The sequence below is a fragment of the Porites lutea genome, chromosome 1 (genome assembly GCF_958299795.1).
Source record: "Porites lutea chromosome 1, jaPorLute2.1, whole genome shotgun sequence".
NCBI classification, from domain to species: Eukaryota; Metazoa; Cnidaria; class Anthozoa; order Scleractinia; family Poritidae; genus Porites; species Porites lutea.
The window spans coordinates 55,820,426-55,847,900 of NC_133201.1; the positions used below are offsets into that span (position 1 = coordinate 55,820,426).

Here is a 27,475-nt window from a genome sequence, read left to right on the forward strand (position 1 = left end):
ATAAACACCACGCCTTTGCTGTCAAGTCTGTATTCTGTGACAAACCGTGACCTCATCACCAGATCTCTTTTCTACTGCGCATGATACAGCCCACACAGACTTCTAAGATTATATGGGCAACATGGGGATTGAATGAATTAGCTATATCACATAACAAAAATTAACAAATATTCCACGAGTGCTCGTTGGATCATGAGATGGTGGATATTCAACGAGGCGTGTAGCGCCGAGTTGACTATAATCATCTCAAATCCAACAAGCGCAAGTGGAATAATTGTTTTATCAAAACGCCCACAAAATATCGAGAATTCTTCCCGACTTTGTTTGTAAAAACAACCTATTTTCAGCTTGTTTTTAATTTTGAGCGGACGCGTACAGTTACCATCAGTTTGGAGAGCATGGTATAATGGCTCATATACCATGATGGCTAGCCAGTCAGAGCTCTAGAATTGCATTATCCAATTTTTCCGTTTTAAATGATAATAATTATAATAAATTATGAACTTGTTGTGCGCAACTTAACACAAAAATGATCGGCTGCGAGTTAGATAAAAGATAATGTATAATAAAAAATAAAGAAAAGTATACATATGCATGCAAAGTAAGTAAACAAAATAAAATGCATCACCGATATACAGATCTAAAAAGATAAGTCTTGTCTCACATGGTCCAATCTCCTTAAAGCATTCAAAGATTATTATCAAAGACTGCTCCACCATCGTCTATGTTCAAGTGAATTCATATCTAGGATCTTAATAAGTATTTCATAATCATAAGTGAATCGTAACAATTTGCTGCCCAACTACCAGCTTAACAAATTGCAGAGAGTGCCTCAGCCAGGCTAGTTTGTAAGGCCCCTAGGTTTTGCCGCATCTCACCCCTTCTTCGTGGTCTGTATTGGCTTCCTGTTAAAGCCCAGATGGAATTTAAGATACTGCTTATTACGTTCAAAGCAATTCACGACCTTGCTCCTAAATATCTATGCGATTTACTAACATTTAAATCGTCCTTATATAACCTTAGATCTTCAGATAGTATTTTACTTTCTATCAGTTCTATGCCAGCTGTTCGATCGAAGGCGTTAGGTGATAGAGCTTTTATGGTAGCAGCGCCAAGGCTCTCGAACTCTCTTCCAAAAGAACTTCGTGCGATTACTAATGTCAACAGTTTTAAGGCGCATATTAAGACTTATCTTTTTAAAACTTTATATCGGTGAGCAATTTTATATTCAGTTCTTACTTGCATGCATATATATTCTTTTTATTTTTTATTTTTTAATGAATTATCTTTTATTTGTTTCTTTTAAAGTAATGCAGTTGTAATGCGCAGCTGATCATTCTCATGTTAAGCTGCGCACAATAAGTTCATAAATTATTATTATTGTTATTATTATTTGCATCTTCTAATTTTTATTAAGTACCGCTTGAGGCGTCAAAGAGCAGGCATCTTGGAGTATGTGTTTTCTTTAACAAAACATTTACATTTTCTTCAAAGGATAATTGTCCAAATATACTCCAAGGATCTTAAAGTTTCTTCAAGACTGATGTTAATGCTATCAGACCTCATGTCTTGCCTTATGATGAGTTTCCAAGGAAGAGGAAAACATTCAAAACAATGATAATGTAGTGGTTTTGGAGGGAAAACAATACTGAGAAATGTAGTGGTGCTGGTAAACGGAAAACAATTGAAATGTGGTGGTAGTTATGTTGGAAGGAAACTATCAAATTTAAGGAGGAACAAAATAATTGAATAATGGAGTAACAGGAAGAGGAAGGGGCAGGTAACGGTTCTGTGCTAAGATGGTTCCATTCATATCTTTCTGATCGTACACAGTTCGTCAAGATGAATGGGGCATTATCTGATCATCATACTCTGCAGCTTGGTGTTACTCAAGGATCTGTTCTCGCACCGTTATTATGTTTCCCGTCCCGTTATTACGTCTCCACTGGTGACATTAATCGGTACTCACGATCTGAATTTCCACTTATACACTGACGACATACAACACTACATCTCATTAAAAAATTCTCCCTCTTTTGATAGGGATAACAGCATTTCTAGGTAAACTGCTTGTGTTCCCGACATTGACTCCAGTCCCCAGTTGTTCAAAAGTTGGATAACGATATCCACCGGATAAATCACTCTCCAACGGAAAAGTATTTGGGAAACCAGTTGCACTGTCCATTGGATAGTGATTTATTCGGTGGATAGTGTCATTCACCTTTTGAACAACTGAGGCCTGGATGTTGTGTGATGAAAAATGAACAAGTACAAGACAGAGATGCTGATTTTATCCTCTTCTCATCTACCTCGTCCTCCCTTCTCTTCCATTGCTGTATCTGATGTGATGATGATATCCTGATCGGCCCATACTCGAAGAATTGGTATTATTTTTGATCAGTCCCTGTCCATGGTTCTTCACGTAACGTATATCACGTGTCTATCATTTGCACAACATTGGCTTGATTCGCACGTTTCGTACATTTGAAGCAACTACATTGCCAAAAAAGCTTTTGTTAAGCGACGTACAAACGGACGCCACAACTCCCGAACAAAGTTGGGACCTGCAGTGCATTGTGGGAAGGATACAACCCTGAAGACTTTGTTAGCCGTGTGTAATGCGCATACGTGGCCCCAACAATGTTGGAAGAGCTGTGCAAACGCATCCAACATTGTTGCGCTACGCTTGGGCGATCACGGAACAAAAGAATTGTTGGGAGTTGCTGGGTCAAAATTTGACCAGTTTCAAACTTTGCGCAACATCTCTAAACAACACGCAACGACATGCAACAATATGCAACAGGATGTGCAAACGGACGCAACATGTCTCATCCCACAACGTTGGGAATTGTTGGCCAAATTGGCGTCCGTTTGAATGGGGCTTTACGTGGAAATTTGAAGCGGCAGGGAAATATAATAGAGAGAAGTCGTTACGTCACGTTGCCGCGGTAGCAAAATTTCTAGATTACAACAAAGCGAAAACGTTCAAACGTCAGCGATCTTATTCAATTTTATTTAATTTGTCAAATGTTGGCGAAATTTTCTGGGGTTGAATTCCAAAGGACCGTGTCTAAGTTTAGAAAAAAAAAACATTTTTTTTGTTGTGTTCACCTACTTATAAAGCGGGGGCGAGAAACCAAGACGTTTCATGAAGCAGTAGTGCAGCGACGGCTAAGAAATGTAAAAAGAAATTGATGCACGTCCAAAGTTGTTGTTTTGCTAATCTGAACCTATTGTTTTTCCCGTTCTCGTTGCCGTCGTCATGGTTGTCACTCAAGCTCCCTATTCTTGTGATCCAATAATTTGCTCCCATGGTAACCTGACGTCACACTTCTCTTCGCTATTTGCATAATGACTTTACGGCTCAGTGACTTAAAAGGCCTGATTACAAGGACGGAGGGTAACCTGGTGTTAGGGTTATCCTTGTACGACCCTAGCACTCGTAGATTTCTTTTTTTACGCCACGTGTCTACCAGGCACGTGGGGTTACTCCGGAGCCAGGGTAGACCCTACCTTAGTGCTAGAGTAAGCCTTACTCACTCAACGTCTTCATCCCGTCTGAGACATAAGGCCGCAAAAGGGATACTCTACCAGCCTTGAGAACGCACTTTGCACTATCCGGGATAACTTTGCTCCGTCATGCGTTCAGGTAGTAATCTTGAAAATCTGAACGGAGTTATCCAATTTTGAGCTGAATTTTAATCATCTGATAACAATATTACATATTTTCTGAATCAAATGATGATACTTTCCGCTTTTTCGTGATTTTAACGTGTTTTTATGAGTAAGCAGTTATTCCTTCAACGACTTAAACCAGTCAATGAATTTTTTAGCCAACCAATCAAATAGCAAGACGCAACGACCTAAAACGTGTCAAACTGGTTAAGCCACACAAAAACTGCACATGAGGTTATCTCTATGAGATTCCCCCGCAATTTATTCATGAAAAAAAGAAGGCTTTGACGTCAAAGGCGTTAATGTATTCTTCACCAAAGTAATGTGATTCCTCCACAAAAAACGGATAACTCTTTCCGCATTATACTACTATGGAGGACATAAGTTTCATGAATGACCATTGAGTTATTTAAAGTATGTAAAATCATCCCACATTTCTATTTTTTCCTCCTTCACCACCACCACCACCGCCTCCACTACATTTCTTTTGTTTTCCCTCCACCAACATATTTGTCTTGTTTTCTTTCCATCAATACATTGTTTACAATACTGCCACCACCACATTTCCATTGGTTTCCCTCCTCCACTACCCTCACAACAAGGCAAAGAATGAAGAAAAGGACTTGCGGGCCATACTATGACGACACACACAAGCACGTACAGGCATGTTTGTTCGTTATGTCGACGAATGAACTGCAACTGTCAGGTGAATAGGACCTCTTCTACATAACCTGACTTTTTGGCGGAGGTAGCGGAAAACAATAGAAATGTGGCGGTAAAGAAAAAACAGTAGAAATGTGATGTTGGTCATGCTCAAAAAGGGGCCCTAAACATGCATCTTCCACTACTCATGTCCCACGTCTTGGTCCGACCATTTGCAGCTCTCAAATGCTTAAATGTTCTTAATTCAGTGGATATGTTTAGGGCCTCACTGCCTTTGCCCACGTATGCTCTCAAGTGTTTGATTGGAAATATTCTTCAATTTTATTGTCGCCATTTAAGTCTGTAACGACCAAATAATTGCAAATCATGATATCATGAAACGGGGCTTTAACCGTCCGTTCAGCGTGCACATCAGTTCGGTATCAGTATCAGCGGTATCTCTTACCCAGACCTCACTCTGTCTTATTGCGGCCGTGGGAGATTTGGGTACAAGACTAGTATCAGCTCCTTCTAAATCTAAGCTGGCAACAACATTTTTAACTACCAAAACCATGAACACGGGGTAAACACACGCTTTTACACTTTTAGCTCCTTTCATGCATTCCGAGTTGCCTGAGAACAGGCACTCTGTCACTTATGCCCAGTAATGTACGCAATGGTGAAAAGGCTGAAAAAGTGCGAGAGGGTCGGCGAAAATTTAAATGAGATTACAAGAGGTGCTTTTTGTAAAGTGGTTAAGTTTACAAAAATGGCGAATCTGGCGAAAATTGGCCATGGGTTGGGCGAATATTTAAATTAGATGACAAATGGGACTCTTGGGAGAGTGCAGGCGATTTTGACACAAATGGCGAAACCTGCTAGCAATGGTGAATCTGGCAAAAAATGGCAAAGGGTTGGTAAAAATTTAAATGAGGCTTTAAGAAATGCCCTTTGTAAAGTGGTGATTTACCAGTGCAACACGAAAAAGAATCATTGATCAATAAAACTACTTAACGATTCTCTCAATGGAATTTTTAATGTTCTAAAATAACTGGGATGATTTAAAGTTTTTTAAAACGCGTTAGAAATACTGTTACCCTAGGTTCAGGCAACAGCGCCATAGCACAACAAAACAAAACACTCTTTGCGTAATATCAACTTTTACAGAAATAGTTTCATCTTCTTACGAATCAGTTCATCTGGCTTCTATTTAGTTTAAGTTGCTGCCAGTAACACAGACCCCTTATAACACACTGAAAGTCAATTTCGCTGCGATGTGTTTGTTTACCGAAGAGCACTACGTTTTCGCGTAACAAAACGTAGGAAATTGCAAATTTATCCATTAAAAAGAGAATCTCAAAACTACAGTTGACACTTGATGAAGACTGCTTTGGTATAAACGGCCAAAAAATGGTCGGGATGGCGTCTCTATCGCCAAATGTCTCGGGACGATCGTCCCAATCCGAATGATAACCGGTATGTGGAAATGAGGTTTATTGGCTCACTTTGGAAAGAAACTAGTGGCCTGGGTGGAAAGTGCCCGCGCAAGCACTTATGGGATTGTTTGGTGGGCGTGAAAGCCAAGATCAGGAAACCCACAATACTGTCCTGCACATTTCCCAAACGTGGAAGCTGAATAAAGAGAGACTTGCCATTTCATCCTGTTTGTTTTGCAGTCCTCCAGATTTGAGAAACTAGAAATACAAATATATCGCAAAGATATAGTCGAACCTCGGCTAACGGCCACCTCTCTACAACGGTCACTTTTTTCCGTCCCGGCGGACGAAGAATTCATACATTGACTCTTGTTTAAAACCTCTCTAGAATAGCCACCTCTTTACAACGGCCACTTTACAACGGGCACTTTCTTCCGTCCCTAAGGTGGCCGTTTTAGAGAGGTTCAACTGTATAACCCGCTCATTAAAACGACAACCCTTGAGAAAAATTCCCAGTTACAGCAGTCATTCTATCTCTTAATTTAAAAAATCCAGGGAGTTATACACGAGTCAAGCGAAAATATCGCGATACACTTCTAAGTCCTTGTGCCCCCAGACAATACCATAAATGCTTGCGTACCTTTTTCTAGACTCCCGACTAACACTCTTCCAAAATGAGCTCTTCCTTTACCACTTAAAATTTCTTTCCGCTCTGACCTCAAGCAGAAAACAATTATCATAAATTTGCTACATACGCGCTGTTAGTCTGCATTTTCACCAAAAGACACACTACTCTCTTTCACAAACAAAATGAGTAACTGCAAGCGATCTGGACCATCTAATTATCAGCCTATACCAAGGCCTATGACACCAATGAGTATTTTTTCTAAACGCTTGTGTAACATTATCATAAAAATATATCAATATAATCTTTTAATATTAAAATAATATAATAAAAATAAATAATCTTTCTCTCTCTTAAAATTATTATATACTACTATAGGAATATTGATCTCATTTAAAAACTAAAATTAATAAATCTATTTGTCTTCATAATGAAGCTTGGATAAAAATTCCTCAACATTTAAATTTGAAGGGAAATGCATGTTTTCTCCTTTCGTCTTGGATCGCTGGAAGGGGAAAAAAATGGAAATTAGAACTTTTCGTTAAAAAAGACACAGTGTCAAGGAATAAGTGATGAGAAAGACTAAAAACTCCAGCTTCGGTTGCAGCGAAACGTAATGTCAACATATCGAGACTCGTGAAAGGTTTGAACCCAGGAGTCATTTCATAAGTAAGTTGAGCATGATCGTCCGGGTGAATGTAGTCCCGAATGGGACTGTTGTTGTTGACACTGACTGCTGTTTCGACAACCTAGTCATCTCTACAGTAAACGTCAAGTGTATCACTTCAGTTGATGGTATCCAACCCTGGTTACTGACTTGATTTGTCAATTAAGTCGCGATGTTATTGCTCGTCTATCAGTTAAGCCGTGAGGTCTAAATGCATGCGGACTTCACTCAGCCGGACGATCATATGCCATCTACTTAAATCAATGATATTCCAACCTTATGCGCTTGGTAAAGTTATGGAAACTCTGGCTAAATAAAGCTACGCCAGCTACACATTACATACAGCATTCAAAAGCTAGTATATTGTAATAACTTGCCAGAAAATGTATATTAGTCTCTTTTAATAACCACGAAGAACAAACCTTGGAAGGGCGCGATAATGATTTATTCCTTTTTTTCTAAAAGCAGAAAACAAAATGGACGATTAGCGTAAATTATAATAGGAACAATGCAAAGTCGGCGAAACATGTGTCAGAGTACTTTGTGCCAGGCTCTCGGTCAGGGTTGACGAGCGAAAACAAAGGGCGAGCGAAAAATGGCGGATAAGAGACGAAGGAGAGCCTGTAACATCCGCCAAAAACCCCACCCACTTTCAGAAAAACCGTTTCTCGCGTCGTAATGTCAAATGTCGACATGTTCAAATGTGCGGTGTAGGGGGGGGGGGGGGGGGGGGGTTCACACGCTCGCCACGTTGTCTCACTTTGCGTGAGCGAAGCCAAGTGATCGACGTAAGTGTTGACGTGTTGTCAAAATTGACCAATCATAGGGTATACCAAGAGATGGCATACCGGAATGACGTATTGAAAACAATGCTCACAGGCTCAACTTCCTCGTCTTTCCCCAGCCCCCACGCGTTTTTTGCCAAACGTTTCTCGATCCGCTTTCCTAATCCTTACTTTATTGGAGCCTGGAAAAGTTTAAGAGCCCTTATGAGAGTTAACCAGGTTTCCATGCACAGTTAAGTATTGCTATTTTCTTAATTCCTGTCTGTGGTCTTTGAAACTATCGTGTGGCAAATATATAAATAAAAAATATATCAAAAAATGAACTTCTACAAACGAGTATTGACCGTGGATGGAAGGGATGAAAATGAATGCAAGTTGAAAAGTTAAAAGTTCATTCGCTTTCAGGGAAACCTGACAGCAACAAAAATTCAACGTCGTGTCTCCTTTTCTCTTTAAGATATGGATATATTTTCTCTTTGAATGTTCAATGACAATGTCGCCCTAACATAAAATTACCCAAAAAGTATTTAAGCATTCTCTAATAAAACGTATTAATGGCATTCTCTCGACATACCTTCTTTAAAGGAAAACTTAAACCGGAAAAAAAAGGTGTCCTGGCAACATATATTACCTTGTGCTGCTGAAATTCGTCTCTCGATCGTTTTGTTCGTGACGTAGATGATTCTTGTGTTTCCTTTTCACTACTCAGTTTTGAACGCAATGAATCACTAAAATTTTCTTTCACCAAATCACTGGATTCTTGATTCATTATTGTTAAAGGGGAAGTAGATGGTCCATTGTTGGTTTGCAAAGAGCATTGTATACTCCGTCCGACTGGCGGAACGCTCATTATTTCCTGTTCTCTATGGTTAGTGCAAGGCGAGGAATGAGCTGCGGAAAAACCATCCGCGTGTTTTTCACCTGAAATTTCCGTATTACTTTTAGAAGCAGTTACAATTTCGTGAGCCGGTGATTTTTCTTGCAAAGGTTGAAGCCGCACTTCTGTATCAACCGAAAGAGTCCCAGTTTTCTGTAAACTGTGATTATTTTGCTGTCCGGAGTCTGAAACAAATGCTTGATTATGATGATGTGTAGAATTTCCCTGGATGTTTTTATACTGAAACGCTAGAGTTTGTAACATATTGGATGCTTTCAGGGAGAATGGCTCCCCTGATGCCGACAAGTCATCAATGTTGCTATCTGTGTTCGATATACCGGAGGGCGTTGAATTACTTTTGTCATTCTCACTGTGGTTTTTTTGTAAAGCTGATAAATCTCCAATGCCAGCAGTGTCTCTGATTACTGGTGATTCCGTGAGAGATCCAGGTATAAAAGCTTGAGGTGTCGCTGCGGTGCTTATAGCTGCAGGTGGTGTTAAATCTTGCATAGTTTGGTGAGCAGACAATGCATTGGGAACCAGTGGAATAAAACCTGCCCCCATAGGTAAATGGGTAATGCTTTTGTGGGTGACATTGGCAGCTAAGGGCATGAGGGGTGAGTGCAATGTGGGAAGGGTGGGTAGAAGGTTTGCACTACCAGGAGCCAATTGAGAGGAGACCTGAACAGAATCAGAAGACATAAAATTTACAGGAGTAGCAGTGCGGCGAGCTAAATTGCCAGTAGATGGTACAGCAGTGGTTCCCAAGACAACAGGGGCAGACGATTGACGTATGCCTGTACTAGGGATACATCCAGATGAATCAGTACCAGAACCAGTTGCCATAGTAACATCTGAAGATATTTGGTCAGGACAAGGACTTGCGATATTGACAGGTGACGGGGACGGGGTGACGCTGATTGGTATGAACGCAGGCGCAGTTGCCAAAATGGCCGAACAGTTCTGTGAGAGGATAGCGTTAGAACTCTGCCCTATCGCATTTACAGGAATAGAATTAGAAATAACTGTTCTGTTGAATGTACTTTCATAGCTCATACTTGGCTGAACAACACCAGATGTACCTTGTAGAGTACTAAACCCAGATCCGGTATCTAAAGAAGATGACTCCGAGGCCAGTTGAGATGAAGCCTTGGCTACTGCTCGTTTTTGGCCTTTCCCTGTTTCTTTCTTCTCTGTTCTTGGTGCTTTGGTTTGCTTTTTCGTTGCTGGCTTTTGCTTTGTTCCTTTCTTATTCTTAGAACCTTTCTTACGACCTCTGGTAACAATCTCCAGTTCTTTTTCTTGCGTAAAGTTGAGAGCACGAACATAAGGAAGAGTCGACGTGATCAGGGCAGGTTGACTGGAATGTCCGCTGTGCTCATTTTCATTTACAGCATTTCGAGTTTTTTTAGTTGCATCTGATACCTTTGGTGGTGTTACTGGGGTATGTTTCTTGGCAGTGGGATCGCTTGCACTGCAACACGACTGTGATGAAGAGTTCGATAGAGCCTTCTGAGGACTCCCAGCCAGCAAAAGCAATGCATCAGTCACAATACTGGCAGCTACGAGAAAAAAAATAGCGTAGCGTGAGATATCAATATTTATTATAGGGAGACCCTTTCTTGGAAGGACATGTGTCCAGTCCAAATCGTCATTTTGATCAGACAAAATGTGGTCGGTCTCAATCAAGGAAATAGCCTTGCGAGGAAATTCATCATTCATTCATTCAATCCCTTCGTCTATGGAAACCAAGTGGCCTTAATCATTCAAGGAAAATGCCTCTTCATCCAGAGGCAGCTTAGGCAGCCCAGGGAGTTACATTTGAATTTTATAAGAGAATATATGGGAATAAACAAAACACCTGCTTAATTCTCTCTCCTGAAAAGATTCGAGCCAAGAATCACTTTCCCTCTGTTTGTGTTGTGTCCTGTATGGTCTTTTCGCTTCTGTAGCCATTTCAAAGCTGTTTTAGAGCGACTCGATATCTTTTCCATATTTCTTATTCTAAGAACAATTCGAAATTTTTAAACTCGCCATATAGGCTTTTAAAAAGCTACAGAAGCGAAAAGACAGTAGCAGACACATCACAAACACAACTTAAGTCATTTTTATTTCGAGTCTTTTTAGAAGCCGAATTTAGGACATCTTTCGTTCATCGCCATACCTTCTCTTATTCAAATCAGTCTAGGCTGCCCTGTGGTCGATCACGAGTAAGTGATATGTTTAGTATAAAAAACTGTGCCTACAACCTGCGTGGTAATAGTAGCAGATTCAATCAGCCGGTCTCAAATACAACTGCTTTCAAGCCTAAATCTTTTTCTTATATTGCATGCCAATTCTGTAGCAATCTTCCTCATCATGTCAGGAAGGCCTCTGATCTTAAGAATTTCTTTGCCAAGCTCAAAGAGATTAACTTGGATTCAGTCGAATGTCGCTGCAATCTCTGCTCTAGCTAGTTTTTCTCGTTGTTAAATAGCATAGATAGTTAATTTTATTCATTTTTAGATTCGTGTTATTATCATACACTGTAGATGCACGTACATTTGTGTTGCAACGAGCCTTCTTTTTAGGCCCACTAATGTCTCGTGTTGAAATTATGATTGATTGATTGATTGATTGATTGATTTATTGATTGATTAGACTTCACAGACCTGACATATGCAATTCAGAGGCAGATGAAGAACTTGGGGGTTGAAGATGCTGCCTTGATGAAGACTGTAAGGTAGCAATTTCACAACCTAAATCAACTGTAGATTCCGCATTTAAATGTTGCCTTGATGCTGATGACAGGGAAGTAACTTCATGACCTAAATCAGCTGTACGCTCCTTTGATCCCGATCGCAACGCATCGATCGCCATCCCTCCATCAACTGAGGATTCAGTTGGTAGTTGCCGTCTTGCTGGTGATGGCAGAGTATCAAGTTCATTCCCTAAATCAGGTCGTGAAGACGCTGAAACAGCAAGGTTATCTGCAAAAGAGGAACTTCACTGTCATTATAGTTCGTAGCCAACTCCACCTACCTGTATAAGTTTACCGTAAGCTTCCGCTAAAAGGCCTTGCGCTTATACAACCAATAAAAGATTTTAGCAGGGCTTATAAACGGGGGCTTATTACAAGACTAAAAAAATGTTTCAAAACAAGCTACATAGCTGAGCTAATCAAATACTTTTTGCCGGAATTAACCCGTTTTTTAAAGCTTCAAAACTCGGTAAAAAATCAAATTCATTTCAATACAAGCTAGAGGGGGGCTCATTACTTTTTTAGTAGGGAGGGGTTGGGGTTTATAAGCGGAGGTTTACGGTATATTGATATGTGATAGTGGTTGAAGTTTTCCGCTTCGGCAGGGCTCTTTTCAACTAACTGCTAGCCAGTGTCAAATGAATGAATAACAAATAGAGCGATTTTCGTATGAACATGAAAAATGGTTGCGGTAAGTGTTCGTTACTTGGTTTATCAGCTAATAGATGAAAAGATCAAAACATGGACTCTCCGTTCTTCCGCCAAAGAAAACCCTAATATGGAGAAGGCATTGTTCGATTGGCCAATCGTGTTGCAGTATGACGTCAAAGCGGAGTATTGATTGATTTCTAGAAGGTTCTCGGGCATGAAATTTTTTCACCCGAGCGTTAATTCGCTTAACCAACCAAAAGCCACGCGCGTTTGTAAACGTTCGATAAACCAATCAAATCGCTCTATTTCCGTTCGTTTTTTGTTTCGCTTTGTTCGCGCGTTTTCATTTCAAGGTCATAGGAAAATCGTTCTATCGTGAGATGGCTGACAAATACGTTGGATTTCTAGCGACTTGATAATGTCTACTTATTTTATCTTTCAAGGCACTCATAGAAACTCAAGTGCAAAAATGGCTGTAAATATGGCAGCTGGTCTTACACCAGAAAGAATTAAAAACCACACCCAATTGTCATACATGTACGTCCTTCCTCTCCTTAGGAAGTTTTAATTTAGAAATACTTTTGACTACAGAGACCCTCTACCTTCTGTTTGGAATTTCAAGTATTCCTCCTTAGGGGGGATTAAGTGGGGTTGGGGCGGGGGGGGGGGGGGGGGCGCAAATTTCCTGGAATCGCACAATGTATTGTGGGTAATTTTTAACTGTTGGACTCCCACAATAGTATGATAGAGAAGATAATATAATTCTACGATAAATTAAATTTATTTTAAAAAGCTCAAATTCAAGTTAACTCTTCAAGCCCTACGAGTGATGAGAATCTGATAGGCCACTTCCGAGTTTCAAAAACTCTCACTTTCAAAATGAGGCTAGGTGCACAACCTTTCTTGTGAAAATGAGTTTTATTTGCATGAGAATGAAAAATGATTTCCATATCAAAGGCTGAGCACCTACCCTCATTTTGAAGCAGAAGCGCGGGGGACTCAGAAATGGCCTATTTCTCCTTGTATTATGAATGCTTTTAAGACAAAGTGGTCATGAAAATTACGGACATTATCACACGATGAATCTCATTATTGAATTTGATACTTAAACAACTTTTCCACATTAACTGTATAGAAAATTCATACGAAAAGAAATGAGAGCATAAAAATTAATTTAAATTTTAGGGTTTAAAAGGTTAAATAGCAGTTAAAATCCTAGGAATACCTGGAAATTGGGATTCAGAGACAGGAACCTTACCAGCCTGACTTGTTTCTGCCAACAGGGTGCTTGGGTCTGTTGTAGAAGGCAAGGCATCTAATGCGTCTGCCATAAGATGATATTTTTAAATCAGTATAAGGTTCGTAACACACTGGGAGTTGGTCACTTTGTGAGTTCCCAAATCATAAGTCAAACCTACCAATTCCAAACAAAGAGAAAAGTACATCAAACGCTGGGTCAGCTTGCATGAGATCCATGATTTCTTTAACAGGAATATCACCACCAGCTTCCTGAAAACAAACAAGAAAACACTTGCATTATCTTTCTCACAAGGGCAGGGCTCAAAAAAGTCTCACCTGGTGGTCTGGGACAAGTAACTTGCCAAGGATCCAGGCAAGTCATCCTAAGCCCAAAAATCCAGATAGAAACTCTCCATACTGATCTTTATACATTTCCTTATGACACAATACCAGTGAACAAATTCGTCTCATTAGTTCACCCAATGGTCCACTTCGAAAAGTTGTCAAATCGTACCAATAGATAAAATTATCGTCGACTCCACAAAAAAGGTTAATTTGTTGAGCACATATCTTTTTAGGTCAAGTTACAAAAGTGAAAGTAACAAAAGATGCTACACAATGGTTTTGAAAGCTTCAGTACAATACACAATGAAGTGTTTGGTCCTGGAAGGTTATATATAGCTAAACGTAATTCTGAAACAATGATATCTTGACAGTTGCACAATAATATACCTGACTGACTTCTAAAAATTACCATGCAAAAGCTTTTTTTTGGTTTTATACCGGATTAGATGCCATTAATATATCATCACTGCTGTCCTCAGTTATCGTCACAGTCTGTGCTGAGTCAGTTGGAGGGTCATCAGAAGCAGGCTGAGTCCTTGAACTGCAAGAAAATCCCATTTTGGATATAATCTTGAGGCAAGGTGATAGAATATCAAAGAGAGAGAAGTGCCTAGTCAACAAATTTGAGTACGAAAATGAAAAGATAACATATGTAATTATTGTAAAGGGTCCAGAAGAGATTAGTTTGAAATCCACAATATGTCTCATTTCAAGATCAGAATTCCAGAGCGAGATGGGAGCTCAAAATTGTGACTTTAATTACTGAAAGGGACATTGCTGAACTATTTTGATAATTTTATGATGCAGGATTTGGCAAATTTTGATGTAAGCAACTGAGATCTGGTCAGAAAAGTGAGCTTCACTATGTTAAACATCAACAAAAACTTTCATTTTGACTTGACACAAGCCATCCACATTCCCCCGGACTATGCTATACATGTACAATCTTTGTGACTAGGTTCTTTTTCTGTCACTACACTGTAGGTCTTCAAAGCAGAAAAGGTATAAATAATTATATGTAAACCAAGAATAAAATTGAACCATATCACTCACTGATATTAGGATTGACAAGGATTACAGTAACTGTTTTAATCTATGAGAGTAATCAACATACACATTCTACTTGTTACATCCACGCTTAATTAATCACAGAAACGAGGAGAGTTCAAAAGATGATCAGCCAAAATGAATAAATTCTATTACAATTGTTTTCGATTTCTAAGAACCATATTGGAAAAGGAGAGGAGAATTTAGATTTTGATTTCAAGTGTTTAAGGGTTATTATACTACTACATAAGAAATTTCTGCAATTTGATTGGCTTAGAGCAGTGGTATTTCAGCTTAATTTGAAATACCTACATGTGGAAATTACAAACCTTCTGTGGCTAGTAGTATAAACAAATAATAGCATGATTTGTACGTGATATTAGGCATAAATACTACTTGTGATATTTCAAAATTGTCTCAAATTTCACTCGCCTAACGGCTCGTGAAATTTCGTATAACAATTTTGTGAATATCACTCGTGGTATTTATGCCAAATATCACTACAAATCATGCTATTACCTATACAAATTGTCTGGTTTGATTTTAATATACATAAGAATTCTCACCTTCCAACCACTTTGTTGATATTTTCTGCCAGTTTTTCTTGCAATATTGGAGTGTTAAGTAATGTGCCCAGAAAAGATTGCTGTAATATTAATGCAAAAGCAAGAATATTTTAATCTGACACATGACTCAATTTGCTCAATTTAATAAACAAATTACCACTAAAAACCTTGATTACCTCAACCTTGATTATTTAGGATATTGTGCAAAAAACCTTTCCAATAATAATTATTGTTTATCATCTGACCATGCATCTGTTTGGTCATCTTTTTTCTTATTAATTGTTATAATGACATTTTTTGTAAATCAATATCAAGTAGATCAACCGGATTAATACACACATTAGCAAATCTATTTGTATATCATTTTATTAATCTTCTCCATTATGTTACTGTATTATTTTAAGGAATGATCAGCTGTAAAAGTGCTCTTACTGGAGTTAGTGTATCTGATGCATACATAACGTCCATTTCAACTTCCAGATTGGTAGACTTTGGAATTTGCTTGGCAGTCGAGACAGCCACCTCTGATTGGCTGGAAGAGAAAATAATCAGCGTCAAAATTTAAAATATCACAACAAATTGAAATAAATGTATTGTTTATATCAAGTGGTATCCTTAAAGTTATAAGCATCATGAAAAAATACATATTACTTTTTATACTCTCTATTCAACCAAGAAATAATATTAAAAATGACATTAACTTTGTAGGTTTTTTGTGTCTAAGAAGACATTAATATACTAGTAATAGCCAAAGGTTATGGAGTGCGGGTGACAATGGTTGAAGGCCAAAATGCTTTTGCTCCAATGCTGTACTCTGTGCAAGTTTCATGTCATAAAAGGTCAAAACACGTGTGATTAAATTGCGTTCAGTACACTCCATTCATTCGTAGTGGAAGTCCAAACTAATGCTGGCTACATACATGTGACACATGTGCAATAACAACCTGGAGATTAGGATAATGGCCTCCTCTTGTTGCCCGCAACTATAAAAATAGCAAAGATTTGAATATAATTCGCGATAAAACTAAAAGGTACACAGTAAAGGCCTTTGCCTAATGCTAAGAAATCTTGGTAAATAATTTGTAAAATTCAGGCCTGCGTGTTTAGGGTTTTTTTCGGTCATAATGGTATAACCATTTTTGTTTCATCATCTCACCTAGTGTCTCCTTGAGGGACTCTCCTGCGGGGATGAACTCTGCAAACATAATCACAAAGATTTTGTACAACAACAGTCTGGTAATAGAGAGGAAAAGTGTGACATCACATTACCCGGTAGCAAAATTTTGGATCACAACAATAGGGATGTAAGCAACAACAACGGCGACAGCAATGAGAAGGACAAAAGCGATAAGTTTAGATAGCAAAACATCACCTTTGCAACATGCTTTTTTGTCCATTTCTTAGCCGTCATTGCACCACTATGACGTGAAACTTCCTTATTTCATGCGCCCACCTAATAAAGTAGGTGAACACAACACAATCTTTTTTCTTTTTCTAAACTTAAATACAGTCCTTCTGGACTTAAACCCAGCAAATTTAGCCAACATTTGACAAATTAATTGAACCTGAATAAGATCGATAAGCCTGAAACAGTGGAAAGTCACTTTTTAAGTGACATTTTTTGGTTTGTTGTCATCCAGAAATTTTGCTACCATGGCAACTTGACATTAAGGACTTCTCCCTATTATTTAGTAGTACAAGTATCTCAAATTTCACCATTTTTGTCAAGTCAGCCATGCCAAAAATGGTGGTTCAGTTCACTAATATTAACGCTAAAACAAGAAAAAAAAAACACGCGAACAGTGGATAGGTAGGGCAGGTCAGGCAACGGCAGATGGCATTAAAAACAACTGTATGTACACTTGAACCCATACTCCGAGCCATGAGTGAAAAAGACATTTCTACTTCATTTGCTCCTCAGCCAGCAGAAAACCACACATCATTACAGAAGTACAAGAATTTATTCCTACTGTCTTACCCTTTCCGTTTTGGTGATTGCAGGTGTATCTCATTTTCACGGGAATTAGAATGAGACAAACCATGTTCTTTCTCAGCTGACACTTCTTGATCGTTGCTACTTTCATCATTGATTACTATAACAGGAGTTCTCTCAGGGCTAGAATAGCCTGCATCACCAAAATCCCCATCATCCATTGGAATATCAACCATGCTTTCCACTGCATCTACATTATTAGACTTCTCATTGGTGGTGTGACTGTGTCCAACACCAGTATCTCTACCTGGGCTACCTGTGATTTGTCCTTCATTTTCTGTTACAGGTCCCCCAGTAGTTGGGATTTCTATAACAGGAGCCACATCTGCCACAGAAACCCCAACAGGCTGATAACTGATTGAAGTCTGCCGTACATTTGAGTCCTTATTGAGAGCAGATTGAACCCTACTACTTGTTCCAGTTGTAGAATTGGAACACAGAAGATTTCTAGTACGACCATTAGATGATGACTGATTGTTTGATGATACAACTTTGGGGAGTCTTGGTAAAGGTAACTTTTCAGTTGCACTACTTGGTGCTACAGATCCCTGAAGAGTGGGAGTTCTTGTCACTTGGTTCTTTTGAAATGTGTTTCTCCTTAAAAGATCAGTGTTAAGACGTCTTGTACGTGCTACAAGCATGAACAGAACATGAATGGTGAATTAAATATAAGAGAGAAAATCATCCTACATGTGGGTATTCAATGGTAGTTTTGTGGTAATGGAGGGAATGGTAGTTTTTTTTATTAAAAAGGGAGAGACTAAAAATTTCATACAACTTGAAAAAGGAGTTTCTACCATATTTACATGTACCAATGGCCCTCTAAGTATCCCAACTAACCATATAAAGACAAATTCCGGACTAAATTGAATTTTTGAGGAGAAGGGAAAACTGAAGTGAAGCACCCAGGAAAAACCCTCATGGAACAGAGAAGAGAATTTAAAGCAAATCACTCCACATAATTATGGCATTAATTGACGACATTATCTAAAGTAATGCTTTAATACTCATTTTATAGGTGAATCTTTTCTAACATCATTGTTTACATTTTTGCTCACTATCATACGAGTTAACCCATAGACAGCTTTGCTGTATGCACAAATTAAATTAAAAGGTTGAAAGAGTTGGTTAATTTGGGCAATTTGCACAACTTTCAGCTCTTTGCAAACAACAACAAAGGAAATAGCAGCCATGGAAAACTGCAAAATTGCTGGGTGGCAAAAACGTTAATGAGCCCAGACATTCTTTGTAAAGTTTCAACTCTTTTAAAGGTAATTTCTCTGAAACTATTTGGCATATCGGGCTCAAAATTTCATAGATAAATAAAATTGTTGCAGTCTTTCGATATTCGGAGAGTTAATTTTAATAGCCTGATCAGAGAATGAAAGGCATACATGTAAGCTAATGAAGCAAAAAATGTAAACAAAAATTTGCCTTTACATTGTGCATCTGTAAGAGCTAGAAGACTGGTATGTTTAAAGGAGAGAAATGACAATTTTCTTGATGATTGCCTTAAGATATTTTCACTTCCAGAAGGAATGATGGATTTATGACTATAGTTCTAACTTTTAAGTCGGAGGATGAAATCCTACATGTACTGTATGTTATAACCATTCAAATGAAACCTCTTCAGCAGTACATATACTTTCACATTGTGTGGTTCCAGAAAATATCCATACCACCCCCACAGGAGGGATTTGCTGTATGACCCCCCTCCCCTCTGGAATTTCCAAAATTGGCCCCCAAAATTTACCCGCCTCCCTTCCAGATTTCCAAAATTTTCGCACACCCCCTGGGATTATTGCTATCTCTCATTGAAGTGAACAAATTAGTAGTTTTCTTCACTAGGGTGCCACATTTTGCGAGTTTCATGTATTTTCTGTTAAATTCTATAACAGATAAGCGAATTTGTCATGCGCTCAAGTTACAATGTATGTTGAACAAGTTCTTAGCCACACGCAAATGAAATGCAAGGTTGCATGGGAAGTATAACTATACTTTTCTCTCACTGCATCAAGACGAAAGCAACACTTGGAGAAGCATAAACAAAGAGATCAGGACCTCGTCTCAAGACAGTGCGGGTATCGAATTTTGTTCTACCAAATTTGCATATTTGATGACAATTTTTTTTTGAAGGGATTGCCCAAGCCTTTCAAACAGATACCAAATCCATTCGAACATCTATCCATTCGAAAATGGCAAACCGTAAGGAACGTTTTTGCATGAGATGTCATGCCAAAAGACAGACAAAATATCTTTGCTATGTTCATTAATCCTTATGTTTAGTAACTCTTTAACTTTCGTTGTGTTTTATATCTTGCAAATAAGTTGTCGTGGTAAATTTTTGGGGTTTTTTCTTTGTTACTCTCTTACGCATCACGAGAACCCTCTAGAAATATGTCCCTATGGTGCACCCCCCTTCCCCCCACGGAAAATCCTATCCGTTCTGTGGTGTTTTTGGCCAGCGGTCAATACACTTTGAGCATGCGCACTTATGAGCCATTCCGGAACGTAGTCCGTTCGAATCAAAGACATGACAGTGGCGACGAGGTAAAATTCAAGTAATTATGACCACTATTGGGAAGATAGAGAGTTTTGATGACACAAAAGAGAACTGGGAAACCTATGTGGAACGAGTCGAACAGTTTTTCTTGGCGAACGACATTGATGATGACCATAAAGTGCCAACTTTGTTGAGCTTGATCGGCGGGAAAACCTACACTCTGCTGAGGGATCTTCTTGCACCGGAGAAGCCAGCTACAAAGTCCTTTCAACAGATAGTTACCACTCTCCAGGAGCATTTGAACCCAAAGCCCTTGGAAATTGCGGAAAGATTTCGTTTCTACAAGAGAAACCAACATGAAGGAGAAAGCATTTTGTCTTACGTGGCCGAACTAAGGAAGCTTGCGACCCACTGCAATTTTGGCGGGAATCTGAACGAAGCGCTACGAGATAGACTGGTCTGTGGACTTCGAAATATGCAGATCCAAAGGCGATTACTGTCAGAAGCTAAACTGAAGTATTCCAAAGCTGTGGAGATTGCTGTAGCAATGGAAACTGCCATCCGCGATGCTTCAGAATTACAAAGTGAGCTCAACCCCAACCCAGTCCCTCACGTTGACAAGTTGACTGAACACAACAAACCAACCCCAGCGAAACCGGCGACCACCCCCCCTTGCTACCGCTGTGGTGGGAACACACATATGACACACAATTGTTTTTACAAGGACCAGATCTGCCACCACTGTGGAAAACAGGGCCATATCCAGCGAGTTTGTCGTTCCAAACAGCAAGGCAAGCCTAAGCAAGCAACCAAAACCCCAGAGGTACATGCTGTTGAGGTTGATGTTAATGTTGATGCATATGAAGACATATTAGCCACCTTCGAGGTACACAATGTGCGGAAACAGAGCAATGATATTATCTGGGTTGATTTGGATGTTGATGGTAAACCACTTAAGATGGAACTGGACACAGGTTCGGCTGTGTCTATCATCTCATTTGACCTCTACCAGCAGAAATTTAACAGGCTTCCCCTGCACAAAACTGGACTGTCCTTGAAAACCTACACCGGGGAAAACATTATGCCAGTAGGAGTGCTCAAAGTACCCGTGGATTACCAAAACCAAAGAGAGGTGCTGGACCTGTATGTCGTCAAGAATAAGGGTCCTGTTCTGATGGGAAGAGATTGGCTACGTACCATACACCTTGACTGGTGTTCTATCAAGTCGCTGCAGGCTTCACTAGCTACCTCAAGTCCTAAAGAGCGTTTGGACGTTATGCTAGACAAGTTCTCTGATGTTTTTGAAAATAAACTGGGCACCTTTACATCAGCCAAAGCGAAGTTAACTCTTAAAGACGACAGCCAAGCACGCTTTCTCAAGGCCAGACCGATGCCGTATGCATTAAAGCCGAAGGTGGAGGAGGAACTGCGGAGACTCCAGAATGAAGGCATTCTCACTAAAGTGGAGTGGAGTGAATGGGCCACACCGATTGTGCCTGTCCCCAAGAAAGATGGTTCCGTCAGACTTTGTGGTGATTACAAGATCACAGTGAATCCAGAACTACAAGCAGAGCAGTACCCTCTTCCTCGCATTGAAGACATCTTTGCAAACCTTGCTGGTGGGCAGAAATTCTCAAAGATCGACCTCCGCCAAGCATATCACCAAATAGAGATGGAAGACGATTCAAAGAAATACCTCACAATCAACACCCATATGGGACTGTTCCAGTACAACCGACTAGTGTTTGGTATCACCTCTGCACCTGCTATCTGGCAGCGCACCATTGATCAAGTGTTAGAAGGGACGTCTGGAACAAGCTGTATCCTTGATGATATGATCATCACTGGAAAGAATGATGATGAGCACCTTGCCAACCTAGAAGAAGTTTTACGTCGCTTACAGGCTCATGGTTTAAGAGCAAACAAGACAAAGTGCGAGTTTTTCAAAGAGAAGATAACCTTCTGTGGACATGATATTGACAGTCATGGTCTCCACAAGTCACCAGAGAAAGTGGAAGCAGTTTTGAAAGCGCCTCGCCCAAGCAATGTAGCTGAACTGAGGTCGTTCCTGGGGTTAGTTAATTACTACAACAGATTCTTACCCAATCTGTCCACAGTGGTACACCCTTTGAACCAGTTGTTAGAGAACAACCATCAATGAAAATGGACGGAACAATGCGAAACCGCATTCTACAACGTGAAAGAAATGATCACCTCAGAGCAAGTATTAACACACTATGATCCCAGTCTGCCACTGAGGCTTGCTTGTGATGCATCCCCTGTGGGAATTGGTGCCGTGCTATCCCACGTGATGAATGATGGGACTGAGCGACCCATTGCTTTTGCTTCCAGGACACTAACAAAAACTGAGCAAGGGTACGCGCAAATTGACAAAGAAGCTTTGGCAATAATCTGGGGAGTCAAGAAATTCCATGTGTATTTGTTTGGCCGATCTTTCACCCTGTATACTGATCATCAGCCGTTAACATCCATCTTCCACCCACACAAGAGCATTCCAGTGGTTACGGCAGCCCGGCTTCAGCGCTATGCATTATTCTTGGCAGGATATGACTACCAAATCGAGTACAAGAACACTAAAGTGCATAGCAATGCAGATGGCCTTTCCTGGCTGCCACTTAAAACCGAAGAGAGAGCAGAAGAAGTTGTGGATCCAGTAAATGTTTTCAATATGATGCAGTTTGAGCCATTACCCATCACAGTTGACAATGTCCGAAGAGAAACCCAAAGGGACCCTGTCTTGAGTCAAGTCCATGAGATGGTGACTAAAGGATGGCTAAGCAGCCATGTTCCTGTACTGGACCCCTTCTACGCTCGCAGGGATGAGATAACAGTACACTCAGGCTGTTTGATGTGGGGAATCAGAGTCATAGTACCTCCAAAACTTCGTCCACAAGTGCTTGAAGAACTCCATCAAGGACATCTTGGAGTGGTGAAGATGAAGGCCCTAGCGCGAAGCTACATCTGGTGGCCAGGGATCGACAAGGAAATTGAGGAAACCGCGAAGACTTGCTCGGGTTGCCAGCTAATGCAGGCTGAACCTAGTACCGCACCTGTACATCCTTGGGAATGGCCATCGTCACCCTGGCAGCGAATCCATATTGATTTTGCCGGACCTTTCCTCGGCTGCATGTTTTTAATTGTCGTGGATGCCCATTCTAGATGGTTGGAAATTGAGAAAATGGACACCACGACCTCAACCAAAACCATCGAGAAACTGCAAAGCTTATTTGCTAGATATGGTGTGCCATCCCAGTTAGTGAGTGACAATGGGCCACAGTTCAAATCTGAAGAGTTTCAGATGTTCCTCAAGAGAAATGGAATCAAACATCTGACATCTGCTCCATACCACCCTGCCACCAATGGTTTGGCCAAACGCTGTGTGCAGAGTTTCAAATCAGCCATGAAAAGTGAAACGGAAGTAAAACCTCTGAGCATTAAGCCGGCAACGTTCTTGCTCGCTTACAGAAATACCCCCCATTAAACCACTGGAGAAGCGCCATCTCAGCTATTTTTGGGAAGACGATTACGCACTCGACTGGACTTGCTGAAACCAGATCTCCGCTTGAAGATAAGCAACCGTCAGATAGACCAAACCGTCACGAAGGGTGGTGCTGTAACCAGAGAATTCTCCATCGGTCAGACAGTGATAGCACGAAATTACACTGGTAGTACAAAGTGGGTACCTGGCATCATCCGCACACAACTTGGCCCCCTTTCTTACGAAGTAGAAGTCAAACCTGGCTTAGTGTGGCGTCGACACACAGACCAACTGAGGGATACCAGCATTCCAGTAACACCAAGCAGCAACCCTGTTACCCAGACCTCAGATCTTCCAATCCAGGTTGAGAGTCGTGAGGACCCAGTGTCTGTAGCCAGTGAGCAGCCAGCAGCCAGCGAAATGGAGACTGATGTTCTGCCACCAAGTCCAGTGGCTGACCCTGCAGCCAGCAGTCCACCAAATTTGAGTGAACCTGTTCCTGTTAGACGATACCCGGTCCGAGTGCGGAAGCCCCCAGCTAGGCTGGATTTATGAACTTTGAAGTGACATTAAGACTGTGCTTATTTCAATAGGCGTGTTGTGTTTGACTTAACGTTTTAGTTCCTTATTAGTTACCATATTGCATGCACTAGCTAGTGGGGAGGAGTTGTGGTGTTTTTGGCCAGCGGCCAATACACTTTGAGCATGCGCACTTATGCGCCATTCCGGAACGTAGTCCGTTCGAATCAAAGACATGACACGTTCCGTGGTGGTGGCATGGATATTTTCTGAAACCACATTTTGCACCTTTAATATTATTCATTTAAGCCTCTTGTTCTAAATTTTGAGTCTGTAGATGAAGTCCTTTGATGTGACCATTCAAATGAAACCTCTTTAAAAGTACATTCATGTGGAAGTATTTGTTTTTCAGCATTTGTAAAACAGACATTTTAAATATTTGTCAGATTATAACTTTGACCACTTTTTGAGAGTGAAAGAGTCAGTTACAGCTGTACCTACCAATGATAAATTTCCTTTGTTAAGGAAGTCTAAAATCATTCACAAGTTTAATATTATTGCCTTCTTGGAAGCAAACTATGACTTACTAGATTGGTTCTTAATGGTATTAACCTTGGGAGTATTTGTTGGAATGGTAGCGTATCTGAAAGACAGTTGGTGTAAATGTTCTTGTTAGTTTACAGCGGTGATCATAACCATATGCATATATTCATTTCTCTAGAAACCTCAGTGCTGGATCCAGACCTTGAGATAAGTGGGGGGGATCATCCAGACTCTTAGCTGTAAGGGGGGTGCAGTCTCCAAAAAAAATTTTTCAGTTTAGTCTAAGAATAGGGGGGGGGGGGGAGCAGGCCCCCCAGGCCCTTCCTGTGGACCTGGATCTGCCACTAAACCTTCCTGTCTAATGGGCAATGATTTAAGACTCACACAGTTCCACAGCAGGGGAGACGAAATAAAATTTTCAGTGGTAAAATTTGATATTTGATGAGAAGCGAGGCAGAGAGATTTCTGATAAATCCACAGGTGACAGGTACAGGTTACTATATTATTGACTAGGGTATAGTTAAAACAGTTTATCTTAGATTTGAATTCATCCCCAGTAGATGAGCTTGGGCGCTGGTACCTACAAGGTTGGTGGAGCCGGGTAATGCTCTAGCACAAGGAAAGAGATATCCATGGCAATGTTGCAAGCCATCCACACCAGGTACTGTCATACTAGACCACTCAGTAAAATACTTACAGACCAAAACTTACGTACCTAGCCCTGACTTAAAGAGGAAGGCAGGGTTGGTAAAAACACAGCACTAAAACAGTGAAAAAAGCAAATAATCTCTAATAATCTCAAATAATCTCTCTGAAGAGCTACAAGTGAGCAACTGTGCATACAAGTCATGAGGTGCCCCTGGTAAGGGCATAGGGACCACCCCGTGTAATTGTAGAAGCGAAAACTGCTGACCAGCACTGGTTTGAGGTTAACTTTACCTAAATTACATTTTGCTACATCTAAGACCACAGGTAAACCAGGCTCACTATTTGTGTCAGGTACGGGTTTCAAAAAACAAGATAGAGAACATATGGGGCAAAGTTTAGGTCTGGAAATTTGCCAGAAAATGGAAATAAAAATCGATGAGACTTACCATGTGGCAAGTTGTTGTTGTCCCTCATATGCACATGAAGTTTTGGGAAAAATAGTCTCCTTCATCTTTCCTACATAGTAAAATAGAAAGGTAGGAGGCAGACGGCAGCCCCACAGTGCTCAAAGAATTAACTCACCATCCGACTACACCCTCCTCCCAGTGACTTATTATACTCATCATCAGATGCCCCGATCGAGCTTAGTGCCACTTTTGAATTGGACAGTCTCGGGCTGCCATTTTAGTAGGTTAAAGAACGAGATCTGCAGAGCCTGCTGGCTTTGTGTTGCTAGCTGGAGATCCTTCAGTGGATTCACTGTTTTTGAGAAATTCATGTTCCACAAGCCTGGCATGTTTACTCAGCAACTGGATTCGATTTGTGCGAAAAAAAATTGTGCTGGTTTAGGATCGATCAGAGCCCCGGTGCTGCTGTCTGCCTCCAATTGCAACTTGCTTAAGTGAGCAATAGCCCTTGAGCAAACGTATTTCCAGCAAGGAAGGCTAATTTTGGGCAAACTATGTATCGCTCCCTAGAAAGGTCACCCCAGAACATCCGGGATGGATTTACTTTGTACAGTGCCCAGGCCTCATTTGCTTGGCAACGCGTTGATCTGGCCCGGCCATTTCGGTGCATTGACTTTCGGCCTTTTTGGATCATATTTATAATCCTCTGAGTTTGTCAAAGTCTACTGGATTTATTTCTCTAGCTGGGAAAGCTTTATTGGTTTCTATATCTGATACTATCCTATTCTACAATCTTAGCATGCTTATTCCCGTTGGAGTTCGAATTTCATGGAAAAGTTGTGTTGGAAAGGGGGCATGACAGCAGAGATGCCATCTTGGCCTCCTACCTTGTATATGTGGAGGGTGAATTTAAGCAACTTACCACAAAAACCTGTTTGAACATTGAGGACAACAACAACTAACCCCAGAGTAAGTTTCATTGACTTTTATTGAGTATTTCCTACCAATTTAAGATCGTATTTTACCCCATACAAACACTGTGATTTTACTGGAACAGTACTGTGGTACTATCACAGAGCCTGGGTTACCTGCACTGTGGAATGGTACAAAAACAACCTCCACATCTGTGTTTGTTTGGGAATGATAAATGACAAGACTTACTTCAGTTGTCCAATCACAACATCCAAATCTCTCCATAAAGATTTCAGAACAGCACTACTAGTCGGTGTGCCATTTTCCCTTCCTAAAAATAAACAATAGAAAAATTAATGATTACAGGGACCCTACGTGTACACCGTATAATAATAATAATAATAATAATAATAATAATAATAATAATAATAATAATAATAATGGAAACTTTATTTTTGTTTTTGAACATACAATTTTCAATCTCGCTACACTGTACATTTGGCCAATTTACTGCTCGAGATTGAAAAAAATATATATATAAAAATTGCATTAAGCCTGGGCTATCCCAATTCCTTATTTCTACAACAAAAGATGTAATATGTTGCTCTAATTGCTATATATATTGTTGCTGCATTTTGTCAATACCAATGACATTCATCATGTCTAAAACCATGGAGCATTCGTTGGAGAAAACAGCAAGAGAGCTCATGGATAGGTTTACAAATTTCACATGTCTCTAATTTCTACTCATTTCTTTCATCAAGTTCCGATATTTTTTTTGTTATGCACTGCATTGTTGTTAAGGTTGGACTCGAAACCAACTGTTAATTCTAGAACATATCAATTGGCACTTGTACTAGACTGCGAGCAGTCCCTCTTCAGTCAGTCGAGTCTAAGCTCAGCAGAACTGGAGAGAGCAAAATGGCTGAGAGGGAAACTGGAGAGAGGCAGGAAGAAGCTTTCCCGCCTTCTCCCGAGCTTCCCCTTGGCTTCTCTTTTTTTTTCACTCGCTTCGCTTGATTTCCTTGCTCGTGTGACCACCCTGAGGGACTGCTCCCAGTCTACACTAGGACTGGATGAGGAAAAGAAGATCTGGACAATAATTTTCACCACTTATTTTTGAGGGGTTCAGAAAACCATTAACATCAGCATAGAG

General features: G+C 40.2%; 1 protein-coding gene across 1 annotated transcript in view; it reads right to left on the reverse strand.

The window, feature by feature from the left end:
* Positions 1-5,380: 5,380 nt before the first annotated feature.
* Positions 5,381-27,475, reverse strand: part of LOC140922446 (uncharacterized) — a 28,296-nt gene continuing 6,201 nt past the window's right edge. The window contains exons 4-16 of the mRNA XM_073372434.1: positions 26,569-26,650; positions 24,397-24,452; positions 17,274-17,919; positions 16,452-16,490; positions 15,728-15,827; positions 15,296-15,375; positions 14,121-14,223; positions 13,517-13,607; positions 13,324-13,422; positions 11,359-11,676; positions 8,462-10,269; positions 7,468-7,503; positions 5,381-6,883 (exon numbers count right to left, since the gene is read on the reverse strand). Of these exons, the coding sequence (XP_073228535.1) occupies positions 6,794-6,883; positions 7,468-7,503; positions 8,462-10,269; positions 11,359-11,676; positions 13,324-13,422; positions 13,517-13,607; positions 14,121-14,223; positions 15,296-15,375; positions 15,728-15,827; positions 16,452-16,490; positions 17,274-17,919; positions 24,397-24,452; positions 26,569-26,650 (3,548 nt within the window). The 3' untranslated portion in view covers positions 5,381-6,793. The remainder of the gene's footprint in view (positions 6,884-7,467; positions 7,504-8,461; positions 10,270-11,358; positions 11,677-13,323; positions 13,423-13,516; positions 13,608-14,120; positions 14,224-15,295; positions 15,376-15,727; positions 15,828-16,451; positions 16,491-17,273; positions 17,920-24,396; positions 24,453-26,568; positions 26,651-27,475) is intronic.